General features: G+C 41.4%; 2 protein-coding genes across 12 annotated transcripts in view; both read right to left on the bottom strand.

Annotated features, from left to right (window-relative positions):
- The window catches only part of RFWD3 (ring finger and WD repeat domain 3), a 40,053-nt gene extending 24,939 nt beyond the window's left edge, over nucleotides 1–15,114 (bottom strand). For 4 of the 6 annotated variants that reach the window (XM_074314571.1, XM_074314572.1, XM_074314573.1 and 1 more), the window contains exons 1-4: nucleotides 14,978–15,111; nucleotides 11,341–11,438; nucleotides 6,926–7,400; nucleotides 2,221–2,423 (exon numbers count right to left, since the gene is read on the bottom strand). In XM_074314571.1, coding sequence (XP_074170672.1) covers nucleotides 2,221–2,423; nucleotides 6,926–7,400; nucleotides 11,341–11,410 — 748 coding nt within the window. In that variant the 5' untranslated portion in view covers nucleotides 11,411–11,438; nucleotides 14,978–15,111. Of the gene's footprint in view, nucleotides 1–2,220; nucleotides 2,424–6,925; nucleotides 7,401–7,534; nucleotides 7,615–11,340; nucleotides 11,439–14,977 lie in introns of all 6 variants that reach the window. The other 2 variants (XM_074314575.1, XM_019710357.2) reach the window with 2 other exon arrangements.
- A 3,746-nt stretch (nucleotides 15,115–18,860) lies between these two features.
- LOC109433860 (fatty acid 2-hydroxylase) overlaps nucleotides 18,861–24,348 on the bottom strand; it is a 73,266-nt gene continuing 67,778 nt past the window's right edge. For all 6 annotated transcript variants that reach the window (XM_074314569.1, XM_019710396.2, XM_019710400.2 and 3 more), the window contains 5 exons: nucleotides 23,606–23,687; nucleotides 21,360–21,511; nucleotides 21,099–21,148; nucleotides 20,709–20,849; nucleotides 18,861–19,866 (listed from right to left, as the gene is read on the bottom strand). In XM_074314569.1, the coding sequence (XP_074170670.1) occupies nucleotides 19,823–19,866; nucleotides 20,709–20,849; nucleotides 21,099–21,148; nucleotides 21,360–21,511; nucleotides 23,606–23,687 (469 nt within the window). In that variant the 3' untranslated portion in view covers nucleotides 18,861–19,822. The remainder of the gene's footprint in view (nucleotides 19,867–20,708; nucleotides 20,850–21,098; nucleotides 21,149–21,359; nucleotides 21,512–23,605; nucleotides 23,688–24,348) is intronic.

Below are 24,348 nucleotides of genomic sequence, written 5' to 3'. Positions count from 1 at the left end.
CACGTGAAGTCTGGAGGTGTCAGCTTGGTCCCATTAAAAAGAATCCCACTCACCTTCTAACCTAATCATTTTAGGATCCACTGATGATCTTTGTCTAGATACATCATTTCATTAGAAGTCACAAAATGATGACTTTTTCCTATTATTCCTGAACCATTATTAGCTGGAATTTTTCTACTTAAAAAAAAATTTCCTTGGGGTAGGTGGGATGAATAGACAGAGCAGAGAATTTTTAGGGCAGTGAAAATGCTGTGTATATTATAACGATGGGTATATGTCATTATATATTTGTCCAAACCCATAGAATGTATAATACTGTGTTTCCCGAAAGTAAGACCTAGCCAGACAGTCAGCTCTAATGCGTCTTTTGGAGCAAAAATTAATGTAAGGGGCCGGCCCGGTGGCTCAGGCGGTTAGAGCTCCGTGCTCCTAACTCCGAAGGCTGCTGGTTCGATTCCCACATGGGCCAGTGGGCTCTCAACCACAAGGTTGCCAGTTCAATTCCTCGAGTCCCGCAAGGGATGGTGGGCTCTGCCCCCTGCAACTAAGATTGAACACGGCACCTTGAGCTGAGCTGCCGCTGAGTTCCCGGATGGCTCAGTTGGTTGGAGCACGTCCTCTCAACCACAAGGTTGCCGGTTCTACTCCCGCAAGGGATGGTGAGCTGTGCCCCCTGCAATTAGCAACGGCAACTGGACCTGGAGCTGAGCTGCGCCCTCCACAACTAAGACTGAAAGGACAACAACTTGAAGCTGAGCTGCATCCTCCACAACTAAGATTGAAAGGACAACAATTTGACTTGGAAAAAAGAAGTCCTGGAAGTAGACACTGTTCCCCAATAAAGTCCTGTTCCCCTCCCCCAATAAAATCTTAAAAAAAAAAAAAATTAATGTAAGACCTGGTATTATACTATGTTATTGCATATTATATTATATTAATTATATTACATTATATATTATATTATATTATATTATATTATATTAGACCTGGTCTTATATTATAGTAAAATAATACCGGGTCTTATATTAATTTTTGCTCCAAGAGACGGATTAGAGCTGATTGTCTGGCTAGGTCTTATTTTCAGGGAAACACAGTACCAAGAGTGAACCCCTAAGGTAAACTATGGACTTTGGGTGATTATGGTGTGTAACAAATGTACCATTCTGGTGAGTGATGCTGATAATGGGGAGGCAATGCATGTATGGGGACAGAGGGGATATGGGAAATCTCTGTACCTACCTCTCAATTTTGTTGTGAACCTTAAACTACTCTCAAAAGTCTTAAAAACAAAAACAAAACTAAAACATCCTTGAAATATTTGGTTTTCCTGAATATAGTTCATTCCAGAAAGGCAGGGTAAATGCTTAATCCTTTATTTACCAGCTTTCAGAGTAATGAGTTAGGGCTCCAATAACTTACAATGATTGATAAATGAGGTTTTAAAAAAATACATAATTATGAATTTGTAATTTTCATAGATTTGATGTATTTCACCCTATTTCAACCCATAATCCAAGAATACATCCATTATTCCTTTTGATGTTTAAAGTGTCCCATCTTAGGCCACTAAGAGCCCTTTTAAGGTTGCTCCTGTGCCTGATGTTAACTCTATGAGACTTAGGTGGTCTCCTCACTTTCTAGCATAATAAAATGCCTGAGGCTCATCTTATATATCTCCTATCCCAGACCTGGAAAGCCATTTCTCCAAAAAGCCCTGTTTCCGTTTAGTGGGAAAATCCCACAATCTGGGATGTCAGAGATTTTTAATGTAAACAGGATGTATGCTTTAGGAGTCACTGCCCACCTACTGCTAAATAAAGTTCCACTTGCACAACACTTAACATTATACTATGACTTAAACAGAGAAAAGACTAAATACAGAGAAAAGACTAAATAGGATGTTGCATTTACAAAGCTTTTCTGAAAAAAAAAAAAAAAAAAAAAGTCTACTTCCTTCTTAGAGATATAAGAAAATGAAAGGAAATATGTCATTACAAAGTAACTGACTCACTGGGTCACAAATCATTAAATTGCAAATCAGATCAAATCCTCTCTATGTAATTATGGCCAGTGACAGCTAAACTATAAAGCAGGAATCTATAACATTTGGGGAGGGGGGTAAAGGGAAAGTATCAAAACACATCTACGGTTTCTAGCCTTCTGGAGTCTAAGCTTTCTAGATGTTAGCCTTATGAATCCAAACCCGGATAAAACACTCACCTTCTAAAATGACAGCTCCAGGTTCCTCTTCCTGGACAACAACCTCTTCATACTCTACAGAACTATCGCTGTCAGAATCAGAATTACTTGATACCTGCAAGTCTTCAGAGACAGGATTACTAGCCCCTGAATTATGAGAGGTAGTTGGCAAATGAGGCTGGGTCCTGCTCACTTGAAAGTAAGCATCCAACGGTGCTCTGGACCTATGTAGGCAGAAAGACGACAGAGTTATAGAACAATGGACCATCATCACAATAACCCATAGTAATCTGAAGGTAAAGCCTTCATTTCAACCCATCTCCAGGCTATTAAATGCTGCCTTTGAACACTGAAGCAAGAATAGCAGATTTAGGCAGATGCTGGCTAGGTCTGGATACTCTCTTTTCCACTCAATTTTTATATTAGCCCACACTGGAGCTTGACCCTTCTGCTAAAAGCTAATCCTACTTTACTGGCCTTTGGCCATGTGTCATTATCTTTTAAAAGACACAACTCAGCCATTTGTCTGCAGAGAATGGGCAAAGAAAAGGGCCCTGTTGGTCAAATATGGTTTCATGGGATTCTGCTGCTGCAGCTAGGCAGACCAAGGTCTTCTGTGATACAGTATGACATCTGGCTTTAGTCATCATTGCTTCAACTTTTATTTTAAGATATTATTTTTCTTCTCAAGTTTAAGTGATATCAGGTTAAAGTTAAAAACACATGATAGCAAAAAAGAACTCAAGATGAGAGTTGGGAGTTGACTTAACACTCCAAGCCATTCTGGCTAGCTGAGTTTTAACCATAACCACTGCTATACTTCAGTTTCCCTTACTTCCCAAGATAAAAAATAAACCAAAAAACCATACCCTACTTATAGCACAGAATTAAAATGACATTTGGTATTAAAAACTAAAATGTTGTTCTGAACTTTAGAACATATTGCTGAGCTAATAATCATAAAGTATTACTGAAACGTGACCTACTTTTAAGTTTTAATACTGTTTTTATGACATTAAGATATATTATTGCCCAGAAACATTACTGGAGACTGCTCAGATAGAAAAATTTTGATTTCTCATAGGTTGGCTAAAATTTGTGGCAAACTAGGGCTTTGTATAAAGAAATGGATGATTGAATGAAATAAACAGTATGTGGTATCCGATTCAATAGATAGAAGACTCACCTTTGTAAAAAACAAAAAGACAGGTGAATAAATTGAAATAAGAAGTAGTAATTGTAGTTATGCAACCACTATCTTACTCCAAAACATTTTCACCACAACTAAAATGAACTCTGTACCCATAAGCAGTCACCCCTTCTTCCCTCTTTCTCCCAGTCTCCGGCAATCACTAATTTACTTTCTGTCTCTGTGGATTTGCCTATTCTGGACATTTCACAAATGGAATCATACAATATGTGGCTTTTTGGGTCTCGCTTTTTTCACAACTTGATATATACAAGGATTATGTCATCTGCAAACAGGTCTAGTTTTATTTCTTCCTTTCTAATCAAAATGTCTTGTATTTCTTTTTCTTGGCTAATTGCCATAGCTAGAACCTTTAATACAGTGGTGAGTAGCAGACATCCTTGTCTTGTTCCTGATCTTAGGAGTAAAGCTTTTAGTTTTTGTCCATAGAATATGTTAGCTATTGAGTTTTTCATTGATGCCCTTTATCAGGTTGAGGAAGTTCCCTCCCTTTCCTGGTTTGTTAAATGTTTTGTTGTTGTTATCATGAAATGGTCTGGTCAAATGCTTTTTCTGCATCTGTTGAAATGTTCATTGCCCCCCCCCCTTATTGTATTAATATGGTGCATCTCACTGATTGTTTTCTATATGTTCAATCAGCCTTACTTTCCTAGAACAAATCCTATTTGGTTAGGGTATATAATCCTTTTTATATGTTGTTGGATTCGGTTTGCTGGTATTTTGTTGAGTATTCTTGTATCTATATTCATAAAGGATGTTGTTCTATAGTTTTCTTGTAATGTCTTTGTGTGGTTTTAGTATCAGGGTAATACTGGCTTCATATAATTGATGGGAAGCATTTCCTCCTCTTCCATTTTTTAGAGGGGTTTATGAAGTATAGATGTTATTGATTTTTCCTTTAAATGTTTGGAAGAATTCACCAGGGAAGCCATCTAATTCTGGGCTCTTCTTTGTGCAAATTTTTTTTAAATTACTAATTCTGTTATTGGTTTATTCAGATTTTCTTTTCTTGAGAATACTGGTAACGTACATGTCTGGTTAGAAATGTGTCTATTTCACCTAGGTTACCTAATTTCTTGTTCACAGTAGTCCCTTATAATATTGCTTCCCTCTGTAAGGTTGACAGTAATGTTCCTTCCCTCTTTCATCCTTGATTTTAATACTTTGAGTCTTTTGTTTTTTGGTCAGTCTAGCTAGAAGTAAAAAATTAAGTGATTGACTTAATTTTTTAAAAAAATCACTCTCATTAATATTGCTTTTATACAGCAAAATAGCCATTTCCAAGGTCAGGTCGGTACATAGGAAAGGCAAACTATGAAGAGTGACAGGAAGCAGTGCTAGGGGTTTTTCTCTTTGAGAGTGCCAACTTGAAATGCAAGAAATCCTCCTCTTTCTATGCATTTTTTGATAATATTTTTTCTTATCATTTCTGAATGCAATAATAATAGTATGGTAAGCTTTTGCTTACCTCTATAGTCCTAGATTCCACAAGCACCATGAGAACAGGTCTATCCTGTTCACTAACGTATCTCTAAGCAAAGTTCAGTCCCTTACAGTGGAGCACTATAATATTCTGAGGCAAAAGCTGCTCACCTTGACCCAGGCTCTTAACACCTGGCCTAGAGAATAGTCTGTCAGGTGAGGGAATGCCAAACACCATAATGAGAAATTCATGTCAAGAAATTCATTAGGTATAAGCAACTATTCCTGGAAAAGCTCACATTTTTATGTGAATTTAGTGTAGAATTTGCTTACAACACAATATTTCAGGAGAAAAATTTTTTTTTTTTTTTTTTTTTTTTAAAGATTTTATTGGGGAAGGGGAACAGGACTTTATTGGGGAACAATGGTCAAATTGTTGTCCTTTCAATCTTAGTTGTGGGGGGTTCTGTTCAGCTTCAAGTTGTTGTTCTTTCAGTCTTAGTTGTGGAGGGCACAGCTCAGCTCCAGGTCCAGTTGCCATCACTAGTTGCAGGGGGCACAGCCCACCATCCCTTGCGGGAGTCGAACCGGCAACCTTGTGGTTGAGAGGACAGGCTCCAACCAACTGAGCCTTCTGGGAGCTCAGCGGCAGCTCAGCTCAAGGTGCCGTGTTCAATTGTAGCTGCAGGGGGCGCTGCCCACCATCCCTTGCGGGAGTCGAGGAATTGAACTGGCAACCTTGTGGTTGAGAGCCCACGCTCCAACCAACAACTGAGCCATCCGGGAGGCAGCTCAGCTCAAGGTGCCGTGTTCAATTTTAGTTGCAGGGGGCGGTGCCCACCATCCCTTGCGGGACTCAAGGAATTGAACTGGCAACCTTGTGGTTGAGAGCCCACTGGCCCATGTGGGAATCGAACCGGCAGCCTTCGGAGTTAGGAGCACGGAGCTCTAACCGCCTGAGCCACCGGGCCGGCCCCCAGGAGAAAAATTTTAATATCACATTTATCTGGCCCCAGAATCCATGTTCTTTACACTGAACTAAAAGTTCCGTGACATATCCAGAAGTGATGAGGCACTACAAAGACTAAAGCCACAGTAATAGCAGGCCCTGCTACAGTAATCAGTAGGATCCGTGAAAAAGGATGCTAAATCCAGAATCTGAAGGCACTATTCCAATTCCAGAGTTACCCCAGAAAAGTCACAAATTATCCCCATCGCTTCATCGTTTATAAAACATAAATAGCTGGCCTAGCTTCTGCTTTTTAGTATCATCTCATTATTCTCATAGTGTTAAGAAAATAAATGAATCTGACTGAAGCTTCCTCTATCTGCTTGTATAGAAAATGAGTTAGATCCAGGTTCTATACTGTAGCTATGAGACCCTGAACAAAACACTCTCGGGGTCCATAAAATAAAGAGCTTGAATTCCACCTTTTTAAACATGAAAATATTTGAAAGACCAAATGTGAAATAAAGTATTTCAAATAAAGCAGGAGGAAGTTAAAAACAGAGGAGGCACAGGCAATTGTTATTCTTTGTAATAACCCTGTCAAGACTTAACAGCTAAGCCCTTCAAGAGGTAAGTTCAAACCAAAAACTATGAAAAAAATTTTTCAACTCTTTAACACATTCTCATGTGAGAAGGGCTGGAATACTTCCCACTTAGATAAGATCTAAATTCACATTCTACTTTCACAACAACTATTCTCTAAATCCAGCCTGCATCACTACGTGGAGTGCCAGTGAACAATGGATCTTGGGTGAGTGGACTGAACACTTAAGTTATGAAATACTTTTTTGCTACACAAGATGTAAATGATCTAAAGAAGAGCCAGCCTCTACAGAAACCACTGCCAACAAACTACCACCTAGTTTTCAAAGCACATAACTTATGCCTTCAATTACTTTGTAAAGCAAATAAGGCAAACACTTTTCTTTTCATCTGACTTTTCATAAGGAAACAGGGGTTCAGAATGGTTACCTGACTTACCAAAAGTCATAAAGCCTATCTTCGGCAGCACTGGGGGGTATGACCAGAGCCTATGGGTCATAATTCCCAATTGGGACTAATTCCACAATTTATACATTATTTACCTGGCACTGGCTGTCCTCTGAGACCCTCCGGCTCTTGCCCTTCGTGAAGCAGACCTCCTCCTCCTCCTGGCTCTCACTGGCCCCACGTTGTGGTCTAAAGGTGGTCTCAGGAATTCCAGCATGCCATGAAGTCTCTGTAGCCCACTGATGAAGGTGCTCATTGAATCCACTGAAGCCACTCGGATGACGCGGTTAGCACCAGATCCCTGCCTGGGCGCCTCTGAAGCTCCTGGATTGGTGTTCTCCACATTCCCTTCTCCAGAAAGGTCCTCTTCCTCTGTCAGGTCAATGGACACCTGTGGCGTAGGCTGCAACAGGTGCGGTTCCCCCTGACTGCTGTCCACTTCAGCAGGAGCAGTCTGGAGCAGGGGTGGCCCCCCTTGGCTGCTGACCACTTCAGCAGCAGCAGGCTGTTCTGCAGCATCATGCTCTAACTGTACCTGAAGATCATATTCCATTGTTTCATGAGCCATCACTGAGGAAGCAATAATTGTAAAAAGTATTATTAAAATAGATAAAACATGTCATGTAGCTGATATAGCTAGTCTTTTTAAATTTTTATTTAAGATCATTTTGGCAAAACTGAGAAGCTTAAAAAGATTTTGTTACCTATTTTAAATCAGAAGTGTTTTGGGAATCATCCATTTTGTTCTCCATAGGAACACCTATAACCAGTTGTACAGTTCATCCTTTAAAAATAAAGTCATGTGATCATACTACTATTTTCTAAAATAGATTTTAATATTTTCTAAAAGGGAATTGAACTATTGGGTTTGAACGTAATCAATTTCCCAGACCTTACAGTTCTCTGTCATGACCTGAATGTGGACATTTTCCAAAACAGATGCTTATAATGCTATATTAATTTTAGTAAACAATATTCAGTTTTCATGGCACCAAGTTACAGAGAATAAAGAGAAAGGACACCTGCAAAATTAATTCAATTACTAACTTAAAATAGAAATTTACCTAATTTCTCCAAAAACACTGAGCAAACTTGATTTACCCTATGCATTTCATTATTTGTTTCCCATCTCTAATTCCATCTGTTAGTCCATTTAACAAATACTTATTGTAAACATTTATTATGTAGTCAGATATCCCACACGTGAAGATGGATAAGATTCTGCATAACAGAGTTTACATTCTAGCAAATGGGAGAATAAACAAATAAATGTGAAAATTATACATTGTGATATTTGGTTTTGGGAGAAGGCAAGAAGCACCATTTGAGATACAACAGCCAGGGAAGGCCTCTTGGAAAGAGTGAAAATGAGCTGAGGAGTGAAGAACTAAAAGGAGCTAGCCATATGAAGAGCCAAGGGAGAATTTCGGAAGGAAATCAGTATCCAGGTCGCTGGTGAGCATGGATTTGGTGCATCTGAGAAAGCAGGCAGACCAGTGTAATGAGCACAGGAAGAACAGATAGTACGGGACGGGGTTGATGAAGCAGGACACTATCACTGAAGGCCTCGATAAGGAGATTTTGCTGTTAGGAATCAACTGTAGGGAAGCACGAGTGCAAGCAAGGTGACCAGTTTACAGGCTACTGTGGGAGTGTACAATAGTGGTCACAGAGGCTTGGGCAAGAGTGGCAGTAGTAGAGATGGAAAGGAATAGACAGCTTCAAAGGGAATCCTCACCACAGACATGCTACTTAAAATCACGGGAGAGATTCAATTACCTAAGAAGCAAAAGAAACAGAAGAAAAGCAGGGCAAGGACTAAAACTGGAGAAATCAACATCAAAAGGACAAGTTACAGGAAGAGAACCCGGAAACAAGACTATGAGGTAGGAGGAAACCTAGGAGAATGTGGTGTCTTGAAAGAATATTTCAAGGAGGGAATGGTCAAGTAGGTCAATGGGAAAGAATGGCCATTAGATTTAGCAATGTGGAGATGACAGATAACCTAGAAAAGAGCAGTTTCCCCAAAGTGATGGGGTCAGAGGCCAGACTAGGCACAGTAAATAGAATGAATTCAAATAAACATGGTAGATGAAGCACGTGTATCTTTCTCTAATCATTCCTAAAAACCTATGAACATGACTCCCCTCTCTCCAAAAAGAAAAGACATTGAAGAATCCTCAGCATAGACATGCTACTTGCTCACAGGAACTCCCCCTGGTCTCTGGAGGAGGGACAGTGACTCAAGGGGTGTCGGAGACATATGGGGGGAAGATCTGAGGTGTGTGGCTTCGGTTGAGGGCTGGAAGATAGTCGCCATTTTTCCTGTGTGGGGTCCTTCTCCCATGTAACTGGTAGGCAGGTGCTATCTTTCCTGTGTTGAGCCCTCCCCCACACCTATGGCCAAATCTGAATCTGTTATGGTCTGGTGAGCTCTGCTTGCTATACCCTGGTGAATCACTGAGACCCTACCACGTCCAACTCCACCAGGCTTTATCGGCAGCTGAACCTTATGGGAGCCAGCAACTGACAGCAGGCCTCCGTGTGTCCTGTTTTTTTTTTGCGGAACTACCCCAGGCCTGGTAGTGGTGACAGCCATCCTCATTTCACAGCGTGGCCTCTCCCACACACCTCCAGATTCCAGCACAGGCGGCAACCAACCATGGATCACTTTGTAGCTCCTACCAGTTAGTCTCCAGCCAGTCACAGGCAGTAGCTGACCTGGGCCTGCACCAGAGCACCTCCCAAGAGGCCCCAGAACTAACATACTTGGCGGTTGGCTTCAGACCACAGCAGAGCACCACACAATTAGCCCGACAAGAAGCACAACGAAAGAGCAGTCTCAACAGGCACCAGAGCCTGCTGGGGCGAATGCAGTTCCATGTGGTGAGCATCCCTGTACAACTGCCCGTAAGCTGTAGACATGGCTAAATCCCACAACCAGTCAGCCTGAACATCAATCCCACACACTGACATGCCAATAGCAATCAAGGCGCAAATATAACAGGGCACACACATCCCACACAAAGGACACTTCTGGAGCACCACACACAGGTGACTGGGAGACATAGCAGATCTACTTAACACATAGAAACAAACACAGAGAGGCAGCCAAAATGAGGAAACAAAGAAATACGTCCCAAATGAAAGAACAGGAGAAAACTCTAGAAAAAGAACTAAACAAAAGGGAGGCAACCAACCTACCAGAGACAGAATTCAAAACACTGGTTATAAGGATGCTCAAGGAACTTAGTGAGAACTTCAATAAAGAGATAAAATTTAAAAAGACAAAGAAACCATAAAAAAGAACCAGAAAGAAGTGAAGAATACAATAACTGAAATGAAGAATGCATCAGAAGGAATCACCAGCAGAGAGATGAAGCAGAGGATCGAATCAACAATTTGGAAGACAAGGTAGCATAAAACACCCAACTGGAACAGCAAAAGGAAAAAATAATTTTTTAAAAATGAGGATAGTTTAAGAGATCTCTGGGACAACATCAAGTGTAACACTTGCATCACAGGGGTACCAGAAGGAGAAGAGAGAAAGCAAGGGATTGAGAACCTATGAGAAAAAAAAAATAACTAAAAACTTTTCCAACCTGGTGAAGGAAATAGACATGCAAGCCCAGGAAGCAGAGAAAGTCCCAAACAAGATAAACCCAAACAGGCCCACACCAAGACACATAATTAAAATGGCAAGGGTTACAGACAAAGAGAATCCTAAGAGCAACAAGAAAAAGGTAACTACTAAGGGAGCTCCTATAAGATTGTCAGCTTATATCTCAACAGAAACTTTGTAGACCAGGAGGGATTGGCAGGAAATATTCAAAGAGATGAAAAGCAAGGATCTACAACCAAGAGTACTCTACCCAGCAAGGCTATCATTTAAAATCAAAGAGTAAAGAGCTTCCCAGGCAAGAAAAAGCTAAAGGAGTTCACCGCCACCAAACGAGTATCACAAGGAATGTTAGAAGGACTTCAAGATGAAAAAAGAAATGATCAAAAATATGAATAAAATGGCAATACCTATCTATCTATCAACAATTACTTTCAATGTAAATGGATTAAATGCTCCAATCAAAAACATAGGATGGTTGAATGGTTAAGAAAGCAAAACCTTTACACATGCTGCCTAGAAGAGACTCACTTCAGATTGAAAGACACACACAAACTGAAAGTAAAGCGATAGAAAGTTATTTCATGAAAATGGAAAAAAAAACAACCACCCAGGGCAGCAATACTTATACCAGACAAAATAAGACTAGAAAACAAAAGCTGTAACAGGAGACAAAGGACCCAGTAATCCTACCTCTGGGTATTTATCTGAAGAAACCCAAAACACCACTTCAAGGGGACATGTGCAGCCATATATTCATTGCAGCATTATTTACAATAGTCAAGGTATGGAGGTAACCTGGGTGTCCACCCATGGATAAATGGATAAAGAGGAGGTAGTACATATATACAATGGAATATTGCTTGGCTATGGAAGGGAATGGGTTCTTACCATCTGCAGTGTCATGGATGGTCCTGGAGTATCGTGCTGAGTGAAGTATGTCAGACAGAGAAAGACACATACAATGTGATTTCACTTATATGTGGAATCTAAAGAACAAAACAAACAAAACAGAAACACACTCATAGATAAAGAGAACATTTTGATGGTTGCCAGATGGGAGGGGAATTGAGGGGGTAGGAGAAGAAAGGAAGGGATTAAGAAGTACAAATTGGTTGTTACAAAGTAGTCATAGGGTTGTAGGGGATAGCCTAAGGAGTACCCTGTTTCCCTGAAAATAAGACCTAGCCGGACCATCAGCTCTAATGTGTCTTTTGGAGCAAAAATTAATATAAGACCCGGTCTTATATTGTATTCTATTATATCACACCTGGTATTATATATTATATTATACCCAGTCTTGTATTAATTTTTGCTCCAAAAGACGCATTAGAGCTGATGGTCCAGGTAGGTCTTATTTTGGGGGAAACACAGTATATATATTCAGTGATATTGTAATAACTATGTATGGCATCAGATACTAGATTTATCATGGTGGTAGATAGGAGGGGGTTTGGGAGCCAGGGTGAAAAAGGTAAAAGGATTAATAAGTACTAATTGGTAGTTACAAAATAGTCATGGTGACGAAAAGCAAAGCATAGGGAATATAGTCAATAATATGGTAACAGCTATGTACAGTGCCAGGTGAGTACTAGACAGGGGGATCACTTCTAACGACTATGCTGTACACCTGAAATTAACACAAAATAATGTTGAAGGTTAACTAATTGAAAAATTAAAAAGGGGGGGAAAGGTGAAGGGGAATAAAAGGTTCAAATTCCCAGGTATAAAATAAATAAGTCATGAGGATGTAACGTACAGCACGGGAAATATAGTCAATAATATTGATAGTATTGTACGGTATCAGACAGTTACTGGACTTAACGGTGATCACTTCTTCAGGTGTATAAATGTTGAACCACTATGGTGTACACCTGAAACAGAGATAATGTACGCTAGCTGTATTTTTTTAATAAAAATCTTAAAAAGGATAAATCACAAGGACAAAGCAAGTGCAAACAGGATAGGAAATATGTAAATCAGTTTTTTGAACTGATAACTGGTAACTAGTTGGTAGAGCTGAAAAGACAAAACTCAAGTGCCTACAAAGAGTAGGGATTGAGTGTTCTTGAGAAGCTTATTCCCACTTAGGGAACTGTAGAAACCAGGTACCACAGAAGACAATGTTGAAAGATGGAGCTGAAAAGAAAGGTTGATTGAAGGCCTGTGAAAGTAATTAGTGTGTCTCCCAAACAACAAAGACAGCCAAACAAACAAACAAACAAAAAAACCCTCTTTACCCTATGCTGTAGAAAACTGGAAGTTTAAAGCAGACAAGCTTAAGACCAGCATGGGAGGTAGCATAGCAGTGAAAATAAGGATTTAAATGAAAGTCTACAAAGTGAATAGTGTGAAACTTCCAGTCCTTCTCCCCAGCTTTTCCCCCTGCACGAATCCAGGACGCAATACTCTGGTTTATATACATTCTCTGCACCCCAAGTCAGGAGATTAGAGGATTGCTCTCTAGATAAAACCAGCTCAAGAAAAAGAGATCTATAAATACTAATTTGTGAATTCCCCAAGAAAATGGCTGGGTCTCTATCCATACATCTAACAGTAAAAGCCCACCGGTTGATAAGGTTCAGCCACTCATACAGCTTCCAATCAGCTTTCTGGAGGCCTCTCCTTAAAAATGAACAAATCGCCAAGGATGAACTGACATTTGAAGAAAGCCTTCAACATGAGAGACCAAAGAAGACAAACAGAAGAAACTTGGAAGAAAGACAATGCAAGAAACAGTGACAAAAAATCCAAACTTACCAGAAAAGAATGCTGGGGGGAAAAAGACAAACCAAAAAAAGAAGAGAGTTCTTGGTAATAAAAACGACAACCAAAATAAAAGATTTAATAAGGAGCGGAAGATAAAGTTGAGGAACTCTTCCAGAAAGTAGTAAAGACAGCTAACTAAGCACAATAATAAAATTGTAAGATCAAGCCAGGATATCTGATTAACTGAAGTACCAGAAAGCCTTCAGAAAACCGAGAACAAAGTAAAGCAAAGCCTCTAGTCAATATGGAACCATAAGCTCTCTTCCAACTAAGAACCCCAACACAATAAACTGTCCTCAAAACTTACATCCAGTAGAAACAAAGGTTGCAAACAAATCCACTAATTCCATTTTGAGGATACTTAAAACATGCAAAACCATACTACTATCTGGACTTAAAATACCAAATTCAGGAGAAAAGTGGTGCAGGAGTACACACAGGGCTTCAACTGTATATACACAGTATTTTTATTTCTTAAAAAATGGAAGGAATTATCTCAAAAAGTAATGGCCCAGACTTGTTAGATCTAGGTGGTGAAGGCACAGGTCTTTAAAAAACTATTGTCTGTACTTTTCAGCGTGGTTAAATATTAAAAAATGAATTTCTTCCCATCACGTGCCAGTTTTGATTAGTAACCATTTCTGATTAGAACAGGAAGGCAGAGAACTGAATCCATCAACTTCATCACTTTATCGTCCACAGCATCAAGTACATAGCAGATGCAAAATACCTATTGAATTATCCACCATACACTTAAAAAGAAACAAAATGAAACAAAAAGAACAAAAAAACTTCAACAACTAATAACATATCAGCACCTGATATAGATACAGGTACAGAACACTTTCATCCTGACATAAAGTTGTATGAAACAGCGTCACTGTTCTGGAGCAAAGCTTCCCAATCGATGTGGGGAAATTATCTCTCCAGCCCTTGGGGTAACCAGGGATGTCTAGAGCAAAAGACCATCGCTGGTCACCCCAGCCCTTGAGCAGCCTTGTCCTTGACCTCTGCATGTCACACAAATGCTATTTTCTCTGTGCGCCAAGAGAGTTTAAGCTTAAAATGTTAACCTCCCACTTGTCTTCTCAACCAAGCTTTGTTCCTCAGATTTCAATCAATCAATATCCATAGCGGGATGATGGCCTCCAATTTAATAAGAGGCGGCAACAGAGTTGGTTCAAATCTCTGCTCGATCACGTACTACCTGTGGGACCTTAGGCAGGTTTCTTATCCTCTGTTCAGCTAGTTTATCTGTAAAACGGGGATGACAAAAATACATTCGTCGCAGAGTTACTGTAAAGTTGGATACAACTAAAAATTAAGTTCTTATCAGAACACATAAAAATTAGGTTATTCAGTTAACTTGAAATAGATGCAACTAAAGGGCACTCCAGGGAGAGCAAATATTTGTAGATGAAGGGTTTGAGCCACGGCTCCTGAGAGAACAGCTGGGGAACCTGACTCGCGCCTGCGGCGAACTCGCCTCCTTCCAGGATCGCCCGAAGTTCCTGCCTTCCCCGCTTCCGACCCCGAGCTCGGGCGTCTCAGCAACCTCGAAAGAGCCCCACTTCGGACGCCGCAGCCCCGAGTACTGGGGCCGTCCAGAGCGGCCGAATCTCGTCAGGCCGCGGGATTCCATGACCGCCCGCGGCCCACCTCGTGGGCGTCCCTAGGCCTTGCGTCCAGGGACCAAGCCCGGGAAGCTATTCCGGAGTCAGAGGCCCAAAGCCTGGGAAGAGGCAAGCGCCCACCTCACCTGAAGCCGGAAGGACGCAGCGAAGCTCGCGAGCCCGCGGCGGTAACAGCTGTTTCTTCAGCAGAACTTGCGTCTCCGCCGCACCAACTGCCACTTCCCCAGCATCTCAAGCTGCCCGCCTGAGCAGCGGGAGCGACCTCCTCCTATAGGGCAGTAGTCCCAGACGTCGGCCAATACCCTCTCTCTTCTTCCTTTGGTCACCGCTGACTGAAAGAGCGGCGCTCTCATTGGCTGTAATTTCGAAGACTGACTGGGAGGGAACAAGCGCGAGGAAGCTTCATACAATTGGTAAAAATCTACGTCCGTCAAACAGCCCCCAAACAGAAGAGCGGAAGAAGGATTTTACCGCTGTTTTTTTGAACTTTCTGGCGGAAGGAAGTTGTAAGAAAGATTTCTCAGTACATTTTGAAAAGATGAAAATATTAAAACTGTGGCTCTTGCTGCTTCTTCCTAACTCTTTAATAAAGGAGATAGCTTTATCCAAAGGCTAGTAGTTAATCCAAGAATTCCAAAATACCGCCCCCAGAAATCGGAGCCTGTAAAGAGGCGTGGGACAATCCCCCACCTGGGGTTGAGTTCATGTAAAAAAAATTTGCCTACACGGTTTGTTAAATTCTGAACCATTGCAAGAAGTTACCTGCTATTGGAGTGGCTGGTTAGCTCAGTTAGTTAGAGCGTGGTGCTGGTTGCACCGAGGTTGCTGTTTTGATCCCTGCGTGGGTCACTGTGAGCTGTGCCCTCCTTTAAAAAAAAAAAAAAGAAGTTGCCTGCTACTAAACTATTTTCACACCATTTAACAGCAAACATTTTCCAAGCATCTCCCTGAAAGATGAAATCTCGTTTTTAGAAGGAAGATCTAAAAACCTGAACCTGAGGCACAGACTGCGCATTGCCAAAATTTTATTTACTCAGCTGGCAATTTTCGGTGGAATTGGTAGCAGATGAGAGCATAAATAATTGAAAATCATGGGTAATCCAAACATTGGCTTTTCAATATTTTTCTCCTCCAAACCCAGCATATTAGCGTTTGTGTTTTCCTCCATTTCCTCCCATCTAAGGGAGCTGCTGCTGAGCTGTGGCATGGCTAATATGAGAAGAAAGGCTTTTTCTTTTGTAAATAAACACACGTTAAGGAGTAGAATGAAAAATGTTTTGAGTAATTCTCACTGTTATGTAAGTACACATGTTCAATGTAGAAAAAATTTTTAAAGTTAGAAAATTAAAGAGGCAAAAAAGAAAACTCGTCTCTATCCGGAGAAGTCATTATTAACTTTGGTTTAAAATCTTCATCTATCTAAATACATATTATTTATCGATAGATGAGATTGTATTTCAATCTTAAAATAGATCTTGAGTTGCTTTCCATGTTAATGGGTACATAGGTGCATTGTCAAATACTTAGTATTCTTTGAAATTTTTTAAAATTAAAAAATAGGTAATACCGTGTCTCCCCGAAAATAAGACCTAGCCGGACAATGAGCTATAATGCATCTTTTGGAGCAAAAATTAATATAAGACCCGGTCTTATTTTACTGTAAGACCGGGTCTTCAATATAATATAATATAATGTAATATAATACCTGATCTTATATTAATTTTTGCTCCAAAGACGCATTAGAGCTGATTGTCCGGCTAGGTCTTATTTTTGGGGAAACATGGTACATCACATGGTAAAAGAAATTTGGACAACACAATACTTACTGAAAAGTATGCAGAATGCTTCTAAATGGTTCTGAAAGTATATTCATTCATGATCAACCCAGTACCCATATTTACTAGATAGGAGACAAAGAAAAAAACAAAGCCAGAAATGTATAACTTCCAAAAGTTTTATGTAGCTAAAGGGACAGGTTGGCTATTTTCCATTTTAGGGGTGAAAATGCCAACTCTGTGGGTTTTACTTAAACCCCAAACTTCCTATTGGCTTGTGGATCTTGAGAACATTCATTTGATGTGAATCTCTAGAAGTAATTTATCTGCCAAGATAGACTCCCACGGTCAACTGAGGGCCCAAATTTTATAAATAATAAGAACCCAACAGCCATTTGCTAACGGCCTTCTCAGTACTCTGAATACAAGGAAGAGCTTCCTGCATTATGCCCTGCTTGTTTAGGCCTTCTGAGTCAACAGTTAGAAGGGAGTTCCTAAGACCTGCCCTGTCCAATCAAAACGGCTCCATAATGACCAATCAGGAGTGGAAGGGAGTGATGACAAAGGAGCTTGAGGAAACTTTGGGAGTTAATGGATAGGTGTATACATACATCAAAACTTATCAAATTACACACTTTAGACGTGTAGTTTATTGTGTGACAATTATACCTCAAAAATGCTGTTAAAAATCAGAATTGTGGGACAGGAGTGAGGAAAGGGATTGACTGATTGTATGGGCATAACAGAACTTTCTGGTGTGATGATGATGTTCAATATGTTGGTGGGGGTTTGGGTTACTCATATACATGCAGTTGTCAAAACTCACTGAATGGTAGATTTAAGATTTGTACATTTCACAGCATGGAAATGTTACCTGCCCATCCTCCCAAAAAGACCCTATAAACAAATATTAAACTTCAGTTTAGTATAAATGCTGAAGTGTTTAGAGATGAAGTGTACCGATGTCTGAAATTTTCTTTTAAATGCATAACAAAATTAGGATGGATTAATGGGTAGAAAGAGACATGGATAGATGGATAAGAATGCGATAAAAATATAGTAAATCATTAGTTGTAGAACTTAGGTGATGGGTATATAGGTGTTGAGTATAATTCTACTGACTTCTCTGTGTATTTAAACTTTTTCATAAATAAATGTTGGGGGAAAAATTAAGTACAGGGCCTTGAAAGATATCCTGTGCAAAGTGAGGAGCCCTGAAGATTAAGCTTTATTAGTTTCATAGGAAATCCACCTCAGCCTGTACGTCTGCCAGAGTGTGAATAAGTATCTGCAAGGGAGAATTTTCATTCTTAAATCCTATAGTAAAAGACAACAAAGGATTTTAAAGATGAAAAGGGTAGAACCTAATGAAAAGCTCTAGAAAAGAATCACTTAAAATGCTTGACCTGTCCATTTTATTCTTCTACATTTTTTATTTATAAAAGGAAACATGTCCTAGGTGTTTTAAAAAGAATAAGTAAAAGATAAAAAGGAATAGAAATCAGTCATAATTTTATTCCCCAGAGATTACTAGAATACAAACTCCAAATGTATTTTTTTTATTTTTGTCTTCCTCAGTGATTGGAACAATGCCCAGCATGTTTGCTGTTGAATAATTTGGGATGAGTCTGGGGGGGAAGAAATATTTAGAGGTAAGGATTAGTGTATCCTAGCTAAAGCACACACCATGAGCAAAGGTGTAAAAATTCAGAACAAAAGGGCCATGTGCAGGAGACACGGATTTGAGTCTGGCAGAGATTAAAATCTGGGGGTTCCAAGACTAACATATTTTGTTTGCCTTATATGGCATTAAAATAATTTTGGATGAGATGCCCACCTTTAAAAATATGGACAATTTACAGAAAATCTGAATTTCCAGCTTCTTTTGACAAAATGGAAAGCTCTGGAAACATTGGGACATCATTCCTACATGACAAAAATAGGCTAGAGCTGAGTGGAGGCTGTCTTTAGCGAGACTCATATGTTCACTGAAGTCCCCTGCAGACTCAGTTCACTCATCTAGATTCCTTTCTAGACAATATAGGTATTCGCAATCTCTGGTAGGAAAACTCTGGAACTTGATACTGGAAGTCAGATTGGGGGTTAGAGATAGAAGGCCAAAGGTATCTATCCCAAATGAGGAGTTTGTACTTAGTTCAATGGGCAAGAGGAAGGATTGAACAGTGTTTGCTTAGTTAACTACCATTGTGTAACAAATCACCAGAAAACTTAGTGGCTTAAGACAGCAATAGTTTATTTAGATCATGATTTTGTGAATGGGCAATTTGGTCTGGCTCAGCTGCGTGGTTGTTCTGGTCTTGATTGGAATCACCTGTGACTGGGTCAGCTGCTGGATTGGCTGGTCTAGTCTGACCTCAGCTGGGACAGGTTGTCTCTGCTCCATGTGGTCTCTCATTTTCCAGCACACTAGCCCAGCTTGTTCATGCCTGGATAGGGTTCTAAGAGAGGGAGTGGGAGTCTGTAAAGCCTCTTGAAGCCTAGGTTTGGAACTGGCACACCGTCACATCTATATTTTATTGGCCAAAGCCCGTCACAAGGCCAGCCCAGATTCAAATGGTGGGGAAGTAGACTCCACTTCTTTTTTTTCTTTTAAAAATCATTTTATTGTGAAAAGTTTAAAGCATATTCAGAAAAGAAGGGCATGTGAACCACGATGTGTCCATCATCCAGATTCAACAGTTACCAACTCGGGGCTGATCTTGTTTTATCTTTTTCTTTATCTATAACTAACTATTCCCCCCTACCCTGGGTTATTTTGAATCAAACCTCAGATATGTAATTTCATCATCTGTAAACATTTCAGTTTGTAGGAGAGAGTATTTCTCTCTTTTTTTCCTCAGTTGAAGTATAACTGACACACAATAGTATGTTAGTGTCATGTGTAGACTCCACTTCTTGATGGGAGGAGCTGCCAAGTCATAGTGCCAAGCGGTGTGAATAGAGAGAGAGACACGTTTTTGTAAAACATCTACCACAGTTACTATCAGAGGTGTATTTTTGATAATATCATTTGGAGTGGGATATGCTCTGTATGACTGGAACTGTTTTCTATTTGTAACAGAGAAGTTCTGCACCCTGCACCCATCATAACTACATGCCAAAGGATTGGAGAGAGAAAGATGCCCAGCTTGCACTTCTTCCAGCTTCTTGCCCAAGGATCTTTTGCTTTCAGTTTTAGTCCACATCTTTGTAAAATACAGACAGTTTCTCTAAGATTTCTGTGAATGAATGAACAGAAAGTTAGATAAAAGCAGGGAGATTAGAGCCAAGCTAGAAACACAAAGACATTTCCACCCCACTGTGTAGTGTAAAACTTCATTCCCATTTGTCTGGCTGGAGCCTAACCACCATCTGCATTCATGCCTTTGTGATATGAAGTTCCCTCTTACTTGGTCAACTTTTTAAATACAAGTAGCTTGTGGGAGAGGTAAACTCATATCTTAGCGTGAGTTAGTCTCAGGTATTTGATTCTCTAATACCAGGAGGACCCTGGGTTGTAAGGCAGCCTGGAAAAGGAAAGATGGGAGAGAAGGAGGGAGGGAGAAAGGGAGGAAGAAAGATAGACAAAAGGACAGAAAGTTAAAAACAAAATTAAAAAAAAAAGAAGACGAGAGAGAAAGGGAAGGAGGGAGGAAAGAAGGGGGGAGGGAAAAAGGGAGAGGGAGAGGAGGGGGGGAGAGGGAGGAGGAGGGAGGGAAGAAGGAAGGAGAGAGAAAGAATTCAGGCTGGAGTAATTTCCCTTCCCAACCCACTTTAAACTAAACAGTGCCCTTAGCACAGGGTTTCTGATCTCCTGCACTATTGATATTCAGGCTGGATAATTGTGGCAGGGGCTGTCCTGTGCATTGCAGGATGTCGAGTGGCATCTATCTACTAGATGCCAGTAGCACAGCCTACCCCACCCCACCTCCCCAGAATTGTGACAACCAAACATTTCTTTAGACATTGCCAAATGTCCCCTGAGGGGAAAATCACCTCTACTTGTGAACTACAAAGGAAATGTTTCACAAATGTGAAATAACAGGTGTGGCTCATCCTCTTTAGACCAGAAAGGACCTACCATTAACAGAGGGCCGCCTGTCAGGCTCATATGCCCGGCAATCATCAATGATCTCCTGCAACTGAGGAGGGCAATCTTCACCCAGTGGCTCCTGGTGCCGGTCCACAGCCACCAGCTGATAAATCGTCTCAGAATTACAGCCTGCCATGGGAACAATAGAATGGGACCTTTAAATATTGCTCCGACACACACACATCTGTCTGGATGCCGATGGCTGGCATCAGCACTAGGGATTTGAGTATCAAAGAAAACTGACCCCACTGACCAGCCCAGGCAACGCCCACAACATTGGAGACCAAAGCACCCAGGACAGTATTGAGGGGGACTTTCTAGTCTATTGAAAGGGAACCCGATCTCAGGGCCATCTGAGCCAGCCTGCAAACTGGTTACCTTCAAACGGGATCTTCCCAGTGGCAATTTCCCAGAGGACAATTCCAAAGCTAAAAGAAAACCAAGAAACTGAACAACAATAACAAGTTTTCCTTTTCCCACGCCCCTCTAACCATTTCTAGAAACCTCAGTGAATTTTCTGATTACCACCGAATTCCACTCAACAGAGTAGAGTTGTGATGGTCCTTGGATGTGCTGTTTGACTTGGGCCTTCCTGTCCTGTTCATCTGAGTGAGAATCCACGTGTGAACATGAATGTACCTGTAGATTTCAGCTTTGATGTCATAGCTACGAAACACATCTTCCAGTTTCTGAGGTGAGATGTATGCTGTGGGTCTCACTCTCTCTGCTGCTTTTCCCTTAGTTTCTCGACTGATGGAAGTCTGTGTTTTGCTCAACTCAAATCCTGCAAGCTAGATGGAAAGGGGGATTAGACGCAGAAGGAAACAGCATGATCTTGGGTTGGGAGTAGAGGACGGGCAGGGGGTGCAACAGGGGAAGGTCTTTTACATTTGGGATGGATTTCAAGTGGTGTCTTCTGTCTGTGTGGCTACTCTCCTGGCTGGTATTATAGTGCATCGACCAGGAGACACACAGAGGTTTCTTCTCTGTAAAATGGGGCAATGAGGATGACTTGAGGTAACGGTTATAAAGCACCGGTAAGGCCTGATAAGTTGTAGTTGTTCTAGTATTACTATGTTCGATACAGGGCTTTAGTGAAGTTGAGGACCCAACTTCACTAAGTGAGGGTGGACAGGGGTACATGGAGCCACCACATGGCTTGCTTTCTCTCAGAAGCAGATGAAAAAAATGACATGGGGCCATCCCCTCTGTTCTGTCTGATCCTATAGGATGGCCAGCCTGTTCCTTTGGATTTTACATGACAACGGTGAGTTACTCCACTGACCCTGCATGGCCCATGCCATGCTCTTGAAGAAGCCACAGCACCAAGTAACAGGGGTGTACGTATATTCTCCTTGCCCTAGGCACCACCTTCCATTAACTCCATCAGTGTGCAGGGGGCTGCTAGCCCCAAACTCGGCCAGATACCCAAATCTAGGGGCAAGCACAGGAAAAGGAGAAGACACTAGGAGGGCACATCCCCTTTTCATTACATGTTTATTGAACACCGACAGCCTCTGACATCTGGCAGCTACCACAGACGAAATGCTGAAAGCATATGAGTGGTGTAGACATGGTGCTCTGGGCCCCCTTATGTCACACCAGCGAGGAGAAAAGGCACCTGAAAGGCAGAACAGACCTGTCTCCTGTTATTGGAAGGCTGTCCCTGATACTCATAAGGCGGGAAGAAAGAAAGTCATCTATACAAAGAAAATATTCTTTTAGCATTTGGGAACTGTGGACACTGAGTTAACAAAAAACCCTTTCCTCTTCCGTATGAGAACCTGAGCTTCAGGTAATGTTTTAGCGCCACTTCCCTGTGACCCTGATAAAGGCAGGCTGTCACCTACACTCCTAAATAATATTGCTAATGATAAAAAATGACTGCTGATTGGTAAATTGCTTTTTCTTTTTTTTTTTTGGCTGGGCATCAATTTTAATATGGGCTGACCGTGGGTGGAGACTCTAGGAGGGTCTCCTTTTTGTTCTTTCTGAGAGTGAAATCCCCATGAGATTGTCTAATTCCAAATAAACTGTGAAGTAGGGAAGTCATTCTCATCTTCAGCAGCCTCCACTCAGCGGCTGGCAGGTTCCCAAGTTCCAGCCAAGAGAGTCCTATTGACAAACAGGGTCCACAGATGAGGGGGTGGGGGATGTGAAGACTATAAAGAGCAGAAAGGGATGCTGGGATTGGTGGTGACGCATAACTGTCATGGCCCTTGTGGAGCATGAAGGCAGGCCTGCGGAATAGTTATAAGAGAATATTGACTCTTGTGGGTTCTGAGGCTTCTCAAGTAGGAGGGCCCCACCCCCACCTCAGGGGAGCCTCTTTCTCTAGCAGGGCAAAGAGAATATCTCTTGGATGACTGTGGGGACAGATGTGGGGACCCTCACTGGAGAGAAGAATTTATTGCTGCCCTGCTGGGAAGCTGTATTTCCTGCATGATGCCCTTCTGAGTGACTCCAAATGCCAAGGGTGGCCTGTGACAGTCCTGTGAGTCTGAATGCCTAATTGGATCTAAGAAGATCCCCTGGTGGGTGCTGTGACAGTCCTGTGAGTCTGAATGCCTAGTTGGACCTAAGAAAACCCCCTGATGGGTGCTGGAGGGATATAGAAGCAGTGTCCAGGCATCTAAGGGGAAATGACTCTTAGCTCATCCCTGCTAAGTTGGCAGTGAGGGAAGTCGGTCATCACAACAGCAGGCAGGATTGAGTCTGTCCTGTGCTTGGCACACGGAAAGCTGCCCAGGCAGGGAAAGCGTTGATTTCAGTTCTAAGGTTAAGGCAGAGAACAAGTAGGCACAGCGCTTCTGGGAAACAGGTGTCCCTCTCCCAAACAGTCACACAAGTTGAACTCCAAGAGTCCCCTGGAAGGCCACACTCACCTTCACGTGGTAGCCTTCAGTTACCAGGAAGCTTGTGCTGCTGATGTTTCTGTGGAGTTCGGGTTTTTCTGAGTGGTGCACCCTGACATGACCAGAGGCAGAGAGCATTAGTGACCTCTACACAGACTTCTAGGAGGCTCGCTAGTCCTTACTGGGACAATGATGCTGGGGAGTCCCATGCCGTCCCCATGGGTACCAATCCATGGAGAGATGAGATGAGGGGAAGGGACAGGGACACTTAGCTATCTATCTGCGTGAAGGGGCACCAGTGCCCATGGGTATTCCTCTGCAGATGGCAGCTGTGAGCTGTGAGCAGCAAAGTATGCTGAGTTAGGGATGAGTATGCAGAGCTGGTAAAAAGGATCAGAGGCCATCTGGATGGGGTACTAACAGCATCTCCTACAGTCCAAGATTACTTCTCACAAAATCCACTAGTGTAGGGCGTTAACATTAATTATTAATTATTATATATATAATAAATAGCTAAGGCAGTATTTCCAAAAGTATGGGATAAGTGGTATGCAAGATGACATAAGAAAATTATTCTCCTTTCAATTTGTTTCAGTCTTTCTGATTACATCAAAGAGAAAGTCTCAGCTTTGTGTCAGGTGTCTTTACTACCTCTCTAAACCTGCTAATATCCCCTTTGTACAAACAAAATATGGGTCTGAATTATAAACCTTTTGGTATCGCCCAGACAGAATTTAACAACATGGTTTTGGTTTTATTTATGGGCACCTATT

This window comes from Rhinolophus sinicus, linkage group LG11, assembly GCF_036562045.2.
Source record: "Rhinolophus sinicus isolate RSC01 linkage group LG11, ASM3656204v1, whole genome shotgun sequence".
NCBI lineage: Eukaryota > Metazoa > Chordata > Mammalia > Chiroptera > Rhinolophidae > Rhinolophus > Rhinolophus sinicus.
The sequence above is the reverse complement of the archived record's forward strand: the minus strand, read 5'-3'. Positions and strand labels throughout refer to the sequence as shown.